Genomic DNA, 17606 nt, shown 5'->3' on the forward strand with positions numbered 1-17606 from the left:
ATATATACTCATGGTTTATGATTGCACACATCTACTGGTTATAATGGTCAAAATGTTGATGTTGTTCTAAAATACTTTCACTTTCAGTTTATTGTAAATCATGCTCTTTCTAGAAGTCTTCAAACATCCCTATGTGACTGTGTGTGTGTGTGTGCGTGTGTGTGATACAGAGACAAAGGGTTGAAAGAGGGTAATAATCCAGTACTACTGTACTAAACTGTTGCTTTATTTTACATCTACCTAGAACTTCATACACATTTACAGACGTATTTGAGGAGTTAGGTATAGCACATATATCAGTGAATGTTTTTGCATTATTTAAAAAATTAAACCAATATAAAGTAAATTATTTAATATATTACAGACGTTTCCTGCAAAGGCGGTGAACAAAATTCCCCTTCGAAATCAACAAAATATATGAACAAGCCAATGTGGTCAAGTGATGTTACATTTTCTATACGCTTTCCTGCAAGCCACAAACCAGTTTTACATCAACAAACATGTTCTAATATGTGATTGTTATAATAATAAATTAGGGTAGTGTAAATATTAAGTTAATAATTTAACCAAACATCCACGGATTATCTTTTGAACATGATTTGATCTTACTTTCACTTTCCATTTCTATGAAATGCCTCCATTTCTAAGAATGCAAGATGAGAAAAAGAGGAGGAGCCTCCAAATGATGCTATAAAACTGGCAGTACTGAAGGATGCAGTAGATCTGTGCAACCATAAACCGTGAGTATATGTGATTATTTTTTTTACCATTGTCTGATCTTTACATGAACATTTCAATCTTTATTATGCTAACTACACTTTAATAATTTTCTTGCATGTTGAACAAAAGTGTATTAAATATAAGCATATGTGTATATGTATACTGTACATCTATCATGATTTTGCAACTGGGAAACATAAATATAGTGATATTCCCTTATTAGAATTTATACCACTTACTATTCATGCCACTGGTTAGATGCTAATTATATTTCATTTACTTTTTTAGGGATGCACGATATTTTGTCGGGCCGATATGGGTGACGTCATTTTTATTGCTCTGATAAATAAATTAAATCCGATAATCAGATCAGATAAAGTACGCTATCTAGAATTTGAAAATATCAGGGGCTGAGCCCGAAACATCAGGGGCTACTTAGGGAGAGGGGGTAAGCAAGAATAACACGTTTTGTAAGAGCATTTTAATGTAATATTGTTTAATAATAAACACAAATTGACACAAACAGTATGTAACTTTTCATTCAATCTTTTTTCTGACTCCTCCCATCATTTCTTGCTACTAAAAAAGGAGTTCATTAAATTCATGACATTTTCTCTCTCACAGGTATGCCATGCAATATTATCTCTTACTGCGTGTGTGTGAAGCTGTGCCGTGCAGATCCTTTATTATTACTATTATTTTACAATAATCTATATTATACATGCACCTATTATTTCATTCCTGATTTCTGCTGTCACTACTGTAGGAATTATTCTTTGTTCATTTTTTAAATTTTTTTACAGCTTCTCTTCTCTTATTGTTCTCTCATCTCTCATTCTCTCATCTGTCTTACTGCTTGTATCTTGTCTACTTCATGCTCTTGGTGACTTTTCTATACTATTTTTTTGAGGGTGGAATCATCAGAGAGTATCTCAGAGACTTGAGCAAAACGGTCAGTTATCATACTAGTATTTCTAGTGCTGAGAATTCCTTTATCAATAAACAGAACAGCCGAATGATGGAGTCTGTTCTGGTCCAAGTCATGTCTGTATTTTAACTTAAATACTGCATTAGGTGAATAATAGAAAGTCATGATGTTCAGACTGTAATGTCTTAGTGCTTTAACAGTTTAGATTTTATTTAGATCTATCTTTAGGATGATTTAATTTAAGGCTTTTGTACATATTGGGTATGGAATAATAATCTAAAGGGTCCTATATGCCAGGGGGTTTTTAGAATCAAACAAAAAGACACAACATACATTTGTTAGCTGACTTTTATCAACTGTGTTAACATTAAAAATTAGAAGTTAGACTTTTATCTGAATAATAAGATTGTTGTGTTTTCTGACATTTTTTATTGCTGTCGCGCTCAACACATTTACCTACATGATAAAACGTTCTCCTTAATGTGAAAGGGAAGGGTTCATTAGGATTGATTCTGGAGTCTTCAATTGGATCTCGTCACCCCTCCCCCATTGCAAAGCGCCATCTACAGGTGTGGCGGTGAACAGCAGAGAAAGCATTTGTCAATGTGAAAAGGATGATTTCAGGGAATAATAAAAATAAATACATATTAGATTAATTTCAAATTTGGAGGGATGCCTGTTATTGTTATTCAGACAGGAAATGTCAAGGTTTTTTCACTGTGAAAAATTAGGCCTACTGTAAATTAATTAACTGGCAATACATTATTACAAAAAATATAGTAATTTCAGTATTGTAATTACACAGAATTATGGTATCATTAAAAATAAAAAAAAATAATAACCAGTCTGAAATATTTTTTGTTGTTGTTTTTTAAATTACTGAGATTAACGGGAAAGTCAGCAGATGCCAAATGATGAGGCCTTATAAGAAAAAGTGTTAAACAGCTGAATTATTGATGTCAGTGTGATGTCAATATGACATAAGTTTCACATCTAAAACATGACATTGATTTGATGTAAATTGAACGTCAAACATTTTGGCCTACATGTATAATAAACCAATTTCTGTATAGGATTAACTTCCTATTTTTAACCAATTACCACTGGAAGAAATTGCCTTCCAAACTGAATTTAAAATAATGTTATACAGCATCTTGATCAAGTCTTGACTAATATTTGACATCAAATTGATATCAATGTGCCTGCTGGGGGGTTAGTCACGTGATGTGTAAGCGGCGCTGCGCAGACCGATAGGTGTAGGAAATTAAAGTATTGAGTATTGAGAGAGAGTATTTTGGTGTGTGTGTGTGTGTGTGTGTGTGTGTGCGGAGAGAGATGTCAGTCAAAATCGTGTACAGTAACGGCAACAGTGCTCAACTAAAAAATTTCATTAATTCCTCTACACTCCGGGGGCAAAATTCGGGAATAGCCCTAGCGACGCCCCTGGCACTAGGCCTAAAACACAGAGCATGTGACTTAAGGTCTATATACCTTCATCATCCTCATGCACTAAAAAGGTTGAATAGATGCATTTCTTTGTTATGCATGAAATACTTGAATATAAATTTGTTGTTAATGAGTTGTGTTAAACCCACTCTGTTCTTATTGTAGTGCCTTACACAAAAAACAAAAACATCTGAAGAGTCAGGACTGATGTTTGCTATTACAGTTAGGCCAGAGCTACTAAAATATCAGTTTCATCAGTGCATCTTAGATTTTCTATTCTCCTGGGTGCACAAACTGCAGATTATAGGAAAATTCTAATATAAAAATATGAACTTATTGGTTATCAGTATCGGCCATGAGAAGGACTTAATGATCGATTATCAGTATCGGTTTAAATTTTCATATCGTGCATCCCTACTCTTTATATGTACTTTGCACAATGACAATAAAGTTAAATTTAATCTAATCTAATCTAATCTCATTAGAATTATTTTAGGGTCTGTGCTTCTCTGTCACTTTCTTGCTTCTGCCTCTCCATGCAGATTTTTTTTCTGAATCAGTTGCCATTTTTTTCCAACTGACATTTCCAGTGCAATAATGAATTATATCACAATGGGAGCTCTCAGATTTATCATTTAAGAAGAGATATAGACCTGTGCATAACAAGGAAATAACATATGCTCCTCTTCTGTTTAATTTGTTTTTCATAATAATGCATTTTAATTCAATTTTATTTTTTTATTTTTTCCATCAGGATTTTTAAACACAATTCATTTTAATTGTGTGAAATGGGAGGAGAAGAATCTAAACCACCTCCTCGTCAACCTTCACCTCCACCTCCTAAACTCGGTAAGACAAATTAAAAAATTCCATTCAGTCATTCACATAGAAATTGTTGTGATTGTGATCAGTGTGTTGTGATCAGTGTCTATGCACTATTCTAACATGCATGTTTTAGTAGCTATAACCTGTCAGTGCCACCATCTTTCTGAGATTTCAGAAAGTAATTGGCTTACATTAATACATGAATTAATCACATTAACCCCACCTCACTCACTACACTACTTTAAATTTATGATAAACAATTAAATCATGTTTTGTTGAAAAATATAATATTTTTACATAAACTATATGTATTATTTTTCTTAAATCTTACTGACCACTTAGTCCTTTTTTAGTGTAGCTGTAACCACAAAATATTACATTGAAATTCATGTTTTGTGTTTTAAATACACTACAAAAAGACTATTTTATTATAATTGATCAAACCTGTCAGAAATAGCAAATTAGGTTTGCTGCATAACCAGAACACTGTAGATATTCTGAATTCTGAATACATATGTATGACTGCACTGTTTATGTAAATGTTGAATTTGGATGTCTGTTTTTCAGAATTTGATCAACCATGGAGAAGAATACCTTGGGGGTAAGTTTCTTTTATTATATAGAAAAAAAACCTCATTACCTTGAGTGAGAATTAGATGTGTACTGTGCATGTGATTGTTTTTGTTTTATAGTAAAAATAGTGAGATTGAACAGAAACTGAGGGACTTCAAGCTCAAACACCCAAGTGTTCGGTTTGTCAGGATTCTGCTTATCGGTAATGTAGGAGCAGGAAAGTCCAGCTTTATAAACTCAGTCAATAATGTTTTCCAAAAACGAATCACCTGTGATGCTCTTACTAATACAACCAGTGGAACGAGTTTTACAAAAACTGTAAGTATTTTAGAATTAAGCCCACTGATTATTTCTTCTTCTTCTTTTTTGCTGGATGGGAAATCAAATTGAAATACATAAGAATGAGATTTTTACTGTTCCTTTTGAATTGACTTTCTACTGAATCTATTTGAGATATTCTTACTATTATTTACAAATAAATAAATGTTACATTTATTTGGAATACACATTGGACAAATAAATGAGTGACCAGCAACAGCTGATCTCTTATATATCTGAACTTGTTTCACAGTACGAAACATATTACATTGAACGAAAGGATGGATCCCATTTGCCTTTTGCATTCAGTGATGTCATGGGGCTTGAAGACGAAGAAAAAGGCGCAAGTTCAGAAAACATCATCAAAGCCTTAAGTGGCTTTCTTCAGGAAGGATTCAATGTGAGAAAAGTTAATGTAACTTGACCAGAAAGAACAAACAAATAATTATATTCATAAATAGCATTTTGAACCATTGTTCAAGTTCCTGATTTCAGAAATTCTGTATATTATTGGCTGATGTATAGGCTTATTTATTTATTTTCTTATTTTCTGTACACTTTGTACAGTTTGATCCTACATCGACTAAGCCTATGAATGATCCTGCCTACAGAAGCAACCCAAGTCTTGAGGATCAAACCTGCTGCCTGGTCAACATTGTAGCAGCAGACAAAATATCATTAATGAAAGATGGGGTCATTAATAAGATGAACAAAATCCGTGAGGCAGCTTCAAAACTGAGTAAGACTAATTGATATACACTATCATTTTGTTAAATGGAGAGAAATACTATGTGTGTGTTTTCCAAATAGTGTACGGGTAAATAACTAGAATGCTGCATTTCCAGAAGAAAATGCGAGTGTGATTGCGAATATGTTGCTTAAACTATTGCAAGACATGCTCAAATAATATTTAAAAGCTAAAGTCACAGCTTAAAAAGTTTAAGGTAGTTTATGTGGCTGTAGAGTAAGAATTCAAGCTGTAGGACCAGTTTAAAGACGATGCGTCCTTAAAAAAACCTCTTCCCTCACTCTAGCTGCCGTCACACACATGGTAGCGGTCTGAAGTCCTTGAAAAATACATTTAAAAATCCATATAAAATAAACTATAATACTTATCAGCATGAAAAGTAATAGCACACTTAAGCAACATTTTATCGTTGGAACCATATATATAAGAGATATGTTACTTAAACAGAACTTCTGAAATAATATATAAAATACAACTCCAAGTGGTCTCGAACCCAGGTCTCCAGCACGGGAGGCGGACGCTCTACTAAATAAGCTAAACTGCCACTTGTAACATCCTTGAGATCAGTGGTAGTAATACTTTACTTGCTAAATATGTCTCACACACAGCAGCGGTCTGAAGTCCATGAAAAATACATTTAAAAATCCATATAAAATAAACTATAATACTTATCAGCATGAAACGTAATAGCACACATAAGCACAACATGAGCAACATTTTAGCGTTGGAACCATGTTTCTAGCGTGTGCAGGAAGTGAAGTCTGTAAAAATGCATTGAAAAATTAATATAAAATAAACTACAATACTTATCAGCATGAAAAGTAATAGCGCACTTAAGCACGGGCGCGCTAACAAATAAGCTAAAGTGCAGCTTATAACACTCCTGAGATCAGTGGAGTAAAGGGAGTAAAAGCAAGGTGATTTATAAGCAAGATGAAACATGCTTTATACAACTCGCTGCACGGCACCTAGCGCGAGCCTCCGTTACATATATAAAAACTATACAAACTATTGCAAAAAATTATCGAATAATAAACACAAACTAAAGTTACAGTTGAAATATGAAGTTTAAACGAACTAGTGTTTGCACTGGGAACAGTTTAAAGACGATGCGTCCAACCTCTTCCCTCACTCTAGCTGACGTCACACACACACACACACACACACAGTAGCGGTCTGAAGTCCGTAATGCATTTAAAATGCATATAAAATAAACTATAATACTTATCAGCATGAAAAGTATTAGCATACTTAAGCACATGAGCAACATTTTAACGATGGAACCATGTTTCTAGCGTGTGCAGGAAGTGAAGTCCGTAAAAATGCATTGAAAAATTAATTTAAGCACGGGCGCGCTAATAAATAAGCTAAAGTGCAGCTTATAACACTCCTGAGATCAGTGGAGTAAAGGGAGTAAAAGCAAGGCGACTTAAAAGCAAGTTGCTTTATACAACTCGCTGCACGGCACCTAGCACAAGCCTCCGTTACATATATAAAAACTATACATGTTTAAACTACTGCAAAAAATTATCGAATAATAAACACAAAATAAACACACACACACACACTCACACACACACTCACACACACACTCACACACACTCACACACACACCAGTGGTCTGAAGTCCGTGAAAAATACATTTACAAATCCATATAAAAAAAACTATAATACTTATCAGCATAAAAAGTAATAGCACACCTAAGCAGCATTTTAGTGTTGGAACCATGTTTCTAGCTGTTACCGTTGAGGACTGGTAATGTTTTACATGCTTGTTTACGACATCTACAGATGCGTTTACGGCACATACCAAAAATCCCCGAGAAAGACCGAACTGTACGGAAACCAGGAAGTGAAGTCCGTGAAAAATGCATGTACAAATTAATATAAAATAAACTACAATACTTATCAGCATGAAAAGTAATTACACACATAAGAAACACAAGATGAACATTTTAGCATTGGAGCCATGTTTCTAGCTATTACCGTTTAGGACTAGTAATGTTTTACATGCTTGTTTATGACATCTCCCGAAAATCTCTGAGAAAAGCCGAACTGTGCGCGCTCTCCTTAAATGCCCGTGCGGAAACCAGGAAGTGAAGAACACATTTAAAATTAATATAAAATAAACTACAATACTTATCAACATGAGAAGTAATAGCACACTTAAGAAACACATGATGAACATTTTATAGTTGGAACCAGAATTTTAGCTATTACCGTTTAGGACTAGTAGCGTGCCCAGGAAACGGAAGAATAATAATAATAATAATAATAAATAATAATAATAATAAATAATAATAATAAATAGTGACAATAACAAGAGTGTGATTTCTGACGCAATCACACTAATAATAATAAATAGTGACGATAACAAGAGTGTGATTTCTGACGCAATCACACTAACTAATTACGCTCCATCAAATTGTGGCTGAATGCCTATAGGATATATTTAGAGTTGGCAACATAAATCCAAAACTTATATTAATCTTTGCTTCTTCTTAAGCAGAGAAACATGGTGGTGGTGGTGAAGCATAATTACCACTTTGATTTAACAATATATTATCAAAATGCATTATTTATTATTCAGTTTCTTCTCCAGTAAAGTAAACATGTTAAAGGTTAAAAGGTATGTTAGTATGTTGACAGCTTACATTAAGTTAATTTATAACTTTATTCTTTTACTTTAAACTTTATTATTACAGTTACTGTATGCCTAAAAATCATCTTCATTCAATTCCACTGTTTTTGAAGGATCTTCAGCCAAAACATGAACATTTGAGTGTAACATCGCGAGTATCTGCTTAGGCAAATCCGCGGTGCCTCTTTATAGTGCTCAGCCCAGCACAGGCAATTAGGGCTGATGCACGGCACCTGTGCACGCTGTTATATAAGCCTCAGGTGTTCACTCACTCGGTGTGCGGACACAGAATCTGTGCCAGGTATCGGAGGCAATAGGCGCAGAGAGGCAATTTGGTAATTAGAGTTGCACTCCTCTAAAGTCGTTGCTAGCGATATTTAATAATCTAAAGAACATATAGAAAGTTATTTACTGGTGTGGCAGGCTGAGAATCAGCCCACTGCCACTTCCTATTTATCAAGCCAGACCCCTACTCGGTGAGGGAACTGCTTAAACAGCCAAAGCTTGCCGTGACAAGCAGGGCTCTCCCCCTCACCTTGTGGCGTTGGGACGTCCAGTGTGGCGTTGAACCTCCTTGGTTCGCGTCCCGCTTCGGACAGTTTCTTAGGTTTGTATTTTTGTTTGCCTATTTCTGCTCATTATTCTGCCCGGCTCCCTGATCGAATTTTCCATCTGCTTTCATCCATTTGGGTAACGGGTCTAGCTCAGTGCGCACCCCCTCACTTAGTGCTGAGCCCTTCTTCCCTGTAACACTGAGATCCAAATATCAGCCATAATGTGCACAATTATTATTAAATCTGTTATTCTAAATTCTATTAAATCTTGTTTATTACTAAATTATGAACACAGCCCTCAGTGAAAAGTGCAGTATTGACTATTAATTTTGTAGACAATTTTCCTCAAATTGCATCAGCTGATTATAAATCTGATATTTATTGTATCATTCAGAAATACCTCAAGTAATCATCATGACAAGACCAGATTTAGCATGCCCACTGGTTCACCACGACATAAGGAAGATCTACACCAGCAAGAAGATCAAAGAGAAGGTCATTATTTGGTTATAAGGACATTATATAAGGACATGTCCAACAAATCATCCTCATTAAGGGTTTTTTTAATCTAAAAAAGTGTTATTGTAAAGTGAAACTGAGTGAAATTTTCATAGAAAGCCTTCACTCTCCTTTCCTTTTTTCATCCGTTTCTATTTTCTTTTTTCTTTTTTTCAGATGAAATTGTGTAGTCATCGGCTGGGGATTCCTATAAATCACATCTTCCCTGTGAAGACCTACCATGAGGAGATAGACACAGATGATGACATGGATCTTCTGATTCTCAAGGCACTTGATCAGATTGTGAACATCGCTGCTGACAACTTGAACAAAAAATCCTTTAATTCTGGTGAGAAAGCTGAGTAAAGCCTCAGATCTCAATGCCTCAGTGAGATTAGTGTTACACAAAGTGCTCCATTAAACATTTAAAAATATATATTAGGGTTACAGCTATTACTAAATGGAGAAAGTAACCAAGTATGCATTGCTAAAATATTAAGTGGAATGCAATAGTCTGTATTTATGCCATTTATGAACATTAGTTTAGGCTACTTTAAAGTTACAATAAGATTTCACTACTCAGTTACTACTCTACATGTAACAATGGGAAAGTTTTATGATGAAGTAAGACTATTAAAAGAATGTCTCACGTCAGTCTCAGTCATGCAAACTCAGACCTTCAGTCTAGCTGATCAGCCAGTAAATCATCAGAAACATAGATTTCTATTGCATTGCACTTATGTTTTCTTGCAGCACGAAACAGTCTAAAGAACATGTAATATTAGAAATGTCTGAAATAAACAACATATTGTGAAGTTGTGAGGATGATTTTTTTTAACTGATTATTAAATTCTTTATCACATAAATAAACTCTGACTGAGGTGTTAAAATTCTCAATATTAATTGAACATAACGAGTAAACAAACTGCACAGCTGATGTACACTGTTTCATGTAAAGAGTAAATTCATGGTTAGAAGTTTAACACAGCAAAGATAACGGTAGAAATTCTGATGGTCCAAAATACTTTCAGTTTACAGTAAATTGTGTAAGCAGTGAGCAGTAAGCAGTGTTATCAAAGTTTAAATGTGTGTGTGTGTGTCTGTGTGTGTGTCATAGAGAGAGAAAGGGTTGCAACAGCGTAATGATCCAGTAATTCTAAACTGTCACAAACAGTGTGCCTCCAGAGAGCGGAATCAGACACAAATGAAGGATAGCAAACAGAAGACAAATACGTACTTTAAAAGACAAATACGTACACAGAAATACATTGAAGAGAAAACTCAAAAACAGCAATACAAAAACAGGATACTGGGAATAAAAGAGGCACACAACTATGATGAGGAATGTGAGGATGAGAAACACAACACAACTGGTATAAATATGGAAAGTGATAATGACACATTTAGAATAGGTATGCAGAGATAGGGAGGGGCTAAGGATCAGGCAGGGCAGGGCAGGGCAGGGCTTGAATTTTGGCAATATGCCTCTGTAAGAGATTGGAATTGTTTTGCTTGTAATGTACTGGTTTGAGAACTTTCTTCAATAAAGTTTTTTATTAAAAAGTAAAGATCCATTTAACATCAAAAGGGAATTGTATATTGGGCAGTGGTGGCTCAGTGGTTCAAGCTTCTTCCTTGCCAAGCTGACACTGTTGGGCCCTTGAGCAAGACCCTGATTGCTCTGGGGCCCTGTATCATAACTGACCATGAGTCCTGTCCCCAAATTCCTAACAAGTGGAGATAAAGAAACAAATTTCACTGTGCTGTAATGTAAATATGACAATTAAAGGCAACTTATATCTTATAAAAATCAAACAGGAAGTTTGAGTTAAAAAATCTTGAGGAAAAAAGAAGTTATTTTTTTTCATAACATTATAAAACTGTCCAGACTAGTATATAGTACTGTTATATTTACACTGATCAGGCATAACATTATAACCACCTGTGGCATGGCACATCATCCTGCTTAAAGAGGTCACAGCCATCAGGAAATACTGTTTCCATAAAAGGCTGTACATGGTATGCAACAATGCTTAGGTAGGTGGTACGTGTCAAAGTAACATTCCCATGGATGGCAGGACACAAGGTTTCCCAGCAGAACATTGACCAAAGCATGACACTACCTCTGCCGACTTGCCTTTTTTCCATAGTGCATCCTGGTGCCATATGTTCCGGTGCACATGTACCCCTTTGCACACGTACCTGGCCATCCACATGATGTAAAAGGAAACATAATTCATCAGACTAGTCCACCTTCTTCCATTGCTCTGTGGTCCAGTTCTGATGCTCACGTGCCCATTGTTGGTGATTTCAGCAGTGCACAGGGATCAGCATGGGCACCATGACTGGTCTGCTGCTATGCAGCCTCATACACAACAAACTGCGATGTGTATTCTGATCCATGACCCTGTCGCCAGTCCATGTAAGGATGAGCCAGTGGCTGCAGGAGTCTAATCCATATGCAGATATTTATTAATAATCACACAGGCAAAATCATAGTCAGAAAAACAAGCGCAAGTCAAAACTGGAAAAACCACTGATACGGGAAAACAAAATCGAAAGCGCAAAACGAAGCGAGCAGTCAGAGAAACAGGCAGGGTCATACATGAAAAACACTATCAAAGACAAGGCAAGAATCGGTCGTAGTAAACAGGCCGGGATCTGATGAGTGCGTGGGGTTTTATTGTCTGTGGGAAACAAGCAGTGTGTCACATGATTAATTAGTATTCCAGGGAGGGCATTTGTGTTGGAATGTTACAGTCTATGGTGTGGTTTACTCCGTGGGAGGGGGACAGGACAGATGTGCCTAGTGGAATTCCTCCATCAGGGAGGGGTCAAGGATGTCAACAGAGTCGGATGCAATGGGAGTTCAGGAGGGTCTGCACTCTGTAGGCTGGGGCCCCCCTGACTGGGGGTCTTCGACAGAGTATCATAGGCAGGCTTGAGGAGAGAGATGTGAATGGTGGGAGAGATGTGATATGTGGGTGGTAACTGCAAACGTTAGGAGACTAGGTTGACCTGCCGGATGATGGTAAATGGGCTGATGAAACGTGGGCTCAGCTTGCGACATGGGAGCTCGAGCTTCTGGTTATGACTGGATAACCAAACCTGCTGCTCCACCCTGTAGGTGGGGTGTGGACGGCGGCAGTGATCCGCCATATTTCTCTGCCTTCTAATAGCCCTTTGCAACCAGATGTGAGACCTCTCCCATACCTCTTGGCTGCATCTGGACCAGTCATCTACGTACATGGACTAGTCATGTAGGATTGGTGTGAGCCCCGTGGATGAATGGGTGAGGGAGTTCTGGGCATATTCAGCCCAGGGGAGGAACTCGCACCAGCAGTGTTGTTGGTGGCTGCAGTAGGAGCGTAGAAACCTTCAGATTTCTTGGTTCAGTCTTTCTGCTTAGCCATTAGATTGTGGGTGGTACCTTGATGCCCAATTGTGAACAGAAGGCCCGACAAACGTGTGAGGTAAACTGAGAGCCCCTGTCCGACACAATATCTTCTGGAAGTCCGTAGTGACAGAATACCTGGTGAAAGAACGTGGTCGCCATTTCCATGGCTGTGGGTAATCCTTTGAGCGCCACCAGCTTGCAGACTTTTGAGAACCGGTCGATGACCACTAGGATCGTGGTGAATCCATTCAAGGCTGGGGGATCCGTCAGAAAATCTACTGCGATGTGCGACCAGGGACGGTGTGGGATAAGTAGTGGTTCGAGCAGACCTTCGGGAAGCTGGTTGCTGGTGCATGACTGGGTGCAAGCAGTGCAAGATCTCACGTAATCCACAACATCGGAACTGAGAGAGGGCTACCAGAAATGGCACTGGGTAAGTTCCGTGGTGTGCCAAATACCTGGATGGCCACTACTGGGCACCCACTACAGTACTCTAGGATGGAGAGTGATGGGCACATAAAGCTTGGTTGCAGGGCAGGCTGCTGGCGGAGCATCATCCCCATGAGCACTCATTATTTCTTCCACCGAGTTCCATTGTATGGGTGCCAGGATGATGGAGGATGGCAGGATGAGGTCAGACTGGGGCTGTGAGTTCTTGGATTCTATCTGGCGGGACGGGCTTTGCCGTTCTTGGAGCCTGGACGGTAGGTGACGGAGAAGTGGAAGCATGTGAAGAAGAGGGCCCAGAGAGCCTGACGGGGGTTGAGACATTTGGCTCCACACAGATATTCAAGGTTATGGTGCCAAGGCTTTGTTTTCTATATCAGTTACTGTTAATGAGGTGACAACAGGATGGTGGATGATCAGCATAGAAACTCAGGTCATCTCTGAAGGCCAGTCAAGCTTCATCTCTGGGCTTGCTGCAGTATTAGCAACCTATTATGTTTTTAACTTAGAATACCAAGAGGAATCTGCAAGGACCCTAGAGTTTGTTCAAAGGTACACATTCTACAAAATCTTTTACAAATCTTGTAATCTTTATGTAACCTTTATGTTTCTGTATTTTTTTACTTTTCATCACTCTCGTTCATGACTTTTTGTGATTTTTTTTTTTTCGGTTTTCTGTTCATAGGCTTTTCCTTGGTATTAACCTGGAGAAAGGATCAAAGGCCATCCATGGGAAAATGGTATCAAAGAAGACAGGGAAAGTGGTCCATAAGAAGTCAGTAACTATGAATCCACATGTGTCCACCCTCATTAAAAATATCATGGACTTTACATGGGGAGTCATTTAATCTCCATTACATCAAACTTTTACATCCTTGTCTTCCTGCTGGAAAACAGGGGGCAGATGATCGATGAAGTGCTATTACAAAAAAAAGGACAGTGCAGTAAGATGTTTGCCTTGTGTTTCTACTGAACAATGTTTTAAAAACATTTTAGGCACATTTTTGGTTACTAATTTTTTGTTTCTTTTGTTTTGTTTTAGACACATTCAATCTCCTCCTAGTTGGGGTTAAACCTAATACACAGCTTAGGTACCATAAAACCACACTGGTAGACAGGTGTCATGGGTATACCAGACTCCCTCACCAACCAACACACCCAATCACCTGAATATTAAGCTAGCACACCTGCACCCAGTTTCATAATCACTTCCACTCCTCTCTTTAAATGCACTCTTTCCACTCAGTAACTGTCTGGTCTCGTACAAGAATCACATCGAAAACTCCATGATTCTCTGCTACTAGTCTCACTACCATATGCTCACTTTGCTCCATGTTCTCGTTCCAGCTCCTACCTTCTCCACTATCATTCGCCTGGTCCTCCATTCTCCAGATCGAGGTATTTCTTGTTATCCGTTCTCTCCATCTGCCCTTCAGTCACCTCTCCGTAAGCTGCATAGTACCGGTCTCCACTTCTCCACCTGTTTTATGAACATCAATAAACATACCCATTTGGGTTTTGAAAATAAAGCCTGGTTACCGTTACAGAAGGCCAGACCTCCTACAGTATGAATCAAGCGGAGGATTCTACAACCGACTTCAGATCCCGCTGCTTCTCCACCACCTGCCTCTTCCGCCCCCGTTTCTTCAGTGCTCCAATATTCTGCCAGTCCTGCAGAGGACTGCAATGGGTTCATATTACAATGCTTGCTCACCCTGGAGATGCAGCCACACCATTTCCCTACAGAGAGACATGTTATCCAAACATATCCCATCCATCCTCTTTGACCTACGGTGAGTGCCATAAACTATTCGCACGATAAAATATGTCCTCTTACCACTGTTGTGCAACTGATTACTGGCACTTATTGTGTTTCAGTCCATGCTCTTCTCAACTCTGGATCAGCTGGCAATTTCATCTCCTCAAGCCTCTGCAACCAACTTGGGTAACTCCATTGGCAGAGGAAGAGTCTGTCACTGTGTGGGTCCACTTCAACTCCAGATTGGCATGCTCCACACTGAAAACCTCCTTTTACTAGTTCTGGAGGGATCTACAGTGGGGATAGTGTTAGGGCGCCCGTGGCTCATTGCACATGACCCCACCATCTCCTGGTCGAATGTCGAAATCCTGAAATGGGGCAAGGACTGCTTCATTCGATGCTTCCCCTCCTTACCACTACTTAATCCTAGCATTCCAGTGCTCCCTTTACAGACTACCTCCATTGTTCCGGTCCCCAAGAAACCCCAGCCCGCTTGCCTGAACAACTACCAGCCAGTGGCCCTTTTCTCAGTAGTGATGGAGTGCTTCAAAGGACTAATCAGAGACTTCATCACTTCCTACCTGACACCATGGACCCGCTACAGTTTGCATACCGTCCCAACCGATCTACTGAGGACGCCATCACACAACTCCATCATGCAGCCCTGAGCCATCTGGACAGCAGAAGGGGGAATTATGGCAAAATGCTGTTTGTTGACTTCAGTTTAACACCATAATTCCCTCCATACTCACCACTAAGTTGGAGATCCTGGGCCTCAGCCCATCTCTGTGTTGCTGGATCTCCAACTTCCTGACAGACCACAGGCAGTATGGTTGGGCAACCATGTCTCACCCTCACTCACCCTCAGCACTGGAGCCCCCCAGGGCTGTGTTCTGAGCCCTCTGCTGTACTCTCTGTATACCTACAACTGTGTGGCCACTTCCAGCTCCACCAACATCATTAAGTTTGCGGACAATACTGTGGTGGTGGGCCTGATCTCCAACAATGATGAGACGGCCTACCTAGAGGAGGTTAGAAACCTGGAATTATGGTGCCAGGTCAACAATCTCCTCCTGAATATCAGCAAGACTAAGGAGCTGATAGTGGACTTCAGCACCAAGCAGGAGAGGAATTACCAACCACTGACTATCAATGGGACCCCAGTGGAGAGAGTGGACAGTTTCCGGTACCTAGGTGTTTACATCATGCAGGACATGACATGGTCCTGTCATGTCAACACCCTGGTGATGAAGGCCCGGCAGCGTCTTTATCATCTTAAATGCCTGAAGGACTTTAAACTGCCCTCAAAGGTGCTAAAGACATTCTACACCTGCAAGATTGAGAGCATCGTGATGGGAATTATCACGGCCTGGTTTGGAAACAGCAAACAAGCTCTCCAGAGGGTGGTGTGATCAGCCGAGCATACCATCCGCACCGAGCTTCCTGACCTGGACACTATATACAGCAAGCAGTGCTGGACCAAGGCCAGGAAGATAATGACGGACCTCAGCCATCCCAACAATGGACTCTTTTCTCTGTTGCGTTCAGGGAAACGTTTCTGTTCCTTAAAGGCAAACACAGAGAGAATGAGGAGAAGCTTCTTCCTGCAGGCCATTCGGGCCTTCAACCAGAACACCTAGACCCTGGACTTTCTGGACTCACATATGAACATTGCATTCTACCTCAACTGATTGTTGCACACACAATTTGCACTACTTGTATACTCTGCAGTACTCTGCTCACACAATAAACACACTCACTGCACATCTTTGTGTGCATACTGCACCAACACTTTACATACCGTATTATTTATTGTCATTACATTTATTTTTATATTTGACATTTTTTTATCTACATACATGTACGTATATCCTATACACAATCGGCTTTACAAAACTATTGGTGTTTTTTTCATAATTTATCATGTCTTTAATTTCTACTATGATAGTTTTTATTCTTCCTATTTTCCTGTATATATTTTTATTACCTATATCCCTATACATTTCTTTTCTTGTCCACACACTTTACTTTATATTCTTTCTTCAATTGTAGGCAGTCATAAAAAGCATTTCACTACATGTCGTACTGTGTATGATTTCGTATGTGACAAATAAAATTTGAATTTGAAAGTCCTATCCAGAAGCAGTCTTCAGTCATACCACCGGAATATGCCCCATTCAGTGATGTTTTCTGCCCTAAACGAGCCTCTAAATTACCTCCTCACTGACCATGGGACTGTGCCATCGATCTGTTACCCAATGAACCAGTGCCCATGGGCAAAATCAATCCTCTCTCTCTCCCTGAACAGAAGACCATGGAAGAATATATAGAGGAGCCCATCTACATCCCTGGCAGCTTCCAGTTTCTATTTGTGGCCAAGAAAGACGGAAGATTACGGCCTTGCATAGGCTACCGTGCCCTCGTTACCCCCTTCCTCTCATCCCAGCCGCTCTAGAACAGTTCCACAGAGCCAGGATCTTCGTGAAACTGGACCTCAGAAACACGTACAACCTCATTTGTATATGAGAGGAAACGAATGAAAAACTGCCTTTGTGACCACAACCGGCCACTACGAGTACCTGGTCATGCCCTATGGCCTAGTCAATGCCCCCTCAGTGTTCAAGGGGTACATGAATGAGGTGTTCCTGGAGTACCTCAATCGCTTTGTCCTGGTTTACATCAATGATATCCTGGTGTACTTCCAGAGCGAGACTTAACATCGTCAACATGTTTGTAAGGTCCTTAAGAAACT

At 39.0% G+C, this 17606-nt stretch overlaps 1 protein-coding gene across 3 annotated transcripts; it reads left to right on the forward strand.

Moving 5' to 3' along the window:
* Window positions 1–720: 720 nt before the first annotated feature.
* On the forward strand, window positions 721–15619 carry LOC131346483 (interferon-induced protein 44-like). 3 transcript variants are annotated; one of them, XM_058379927.1, is made up of 9 exons: window positions 721–740; window positions 3849–3943; window positions 4487–4520; window positions 4612–4810; window positions 5064–5210; window positions 5378–5549; window positions 9148–9248; window positions 9429–14888; window positions 14974–15619. In XM_058379927.1, exons 2-8 carry the CDS (start codon window positions 3883–3885, stop codon window positions 9615–9617), a joined length of 903 nt encoding a protein of 300 aa, XP_058235910.1. In that variant the 5' UTR covers window positions 721–740; window positions 3849–3882; the 3' UTR covers window positions 9618–14888; window positions 14974–15619. The 3 variants fall into 3 exon arrangements, with proteins under 3 accessions (XP_058235910.1, XP_058235911.1, XP_058235912.1); XM_058379928.1 differs by lacking the exon at window positions 721–740 and adding an exon at window positions 768–1168; XM_058379929.1 differs by lacking the exon at window positions 721–740 and adding an exon at window positions 1407–1672.
* Window positions 15620–17606: the final 1987 nt, after the last annotated feature.

This window comes from Hemibagrus wyckioides, linkage group LG26 (assembly GCF_019097595.1).
Source record: "Hemibagrus wyckioides isolate EC202008001 linkage group LG26, SWU_Hwy_1.0, whole genome shotgun sequence".
Taxonomy (NCBI): domain Eukaryota; kingdom Metazoa; phylum Chordata; class Actinopteri; order Siluriformes; family Bagridae; genus Hemibagrus; species Hemibagrus wyckioides.

Coding starts and splice junctions, on each gene's coding strand:
- LOC131346483 (XM_058379927.1), top strand. CDS start 3,883: ATGGGAGGAGAAGAATCTAAACCACCTCCTCGTCAACCTTCACCTCCA. Junction 3,944..4,486: donor ACCTCCACCTCCTAAACTCG/GTAAGACAAATT, acceptor TCTGTTTTTCAG/AATTTGATCAACCATGGAGA. Junction 9,249..9,428: donor GCAAGAAGATCAAAGAGAAG/GTCATTATTTGG, acceptor TCTTTTTTTCAG/ATGAAATTGTGTAGTCATCG.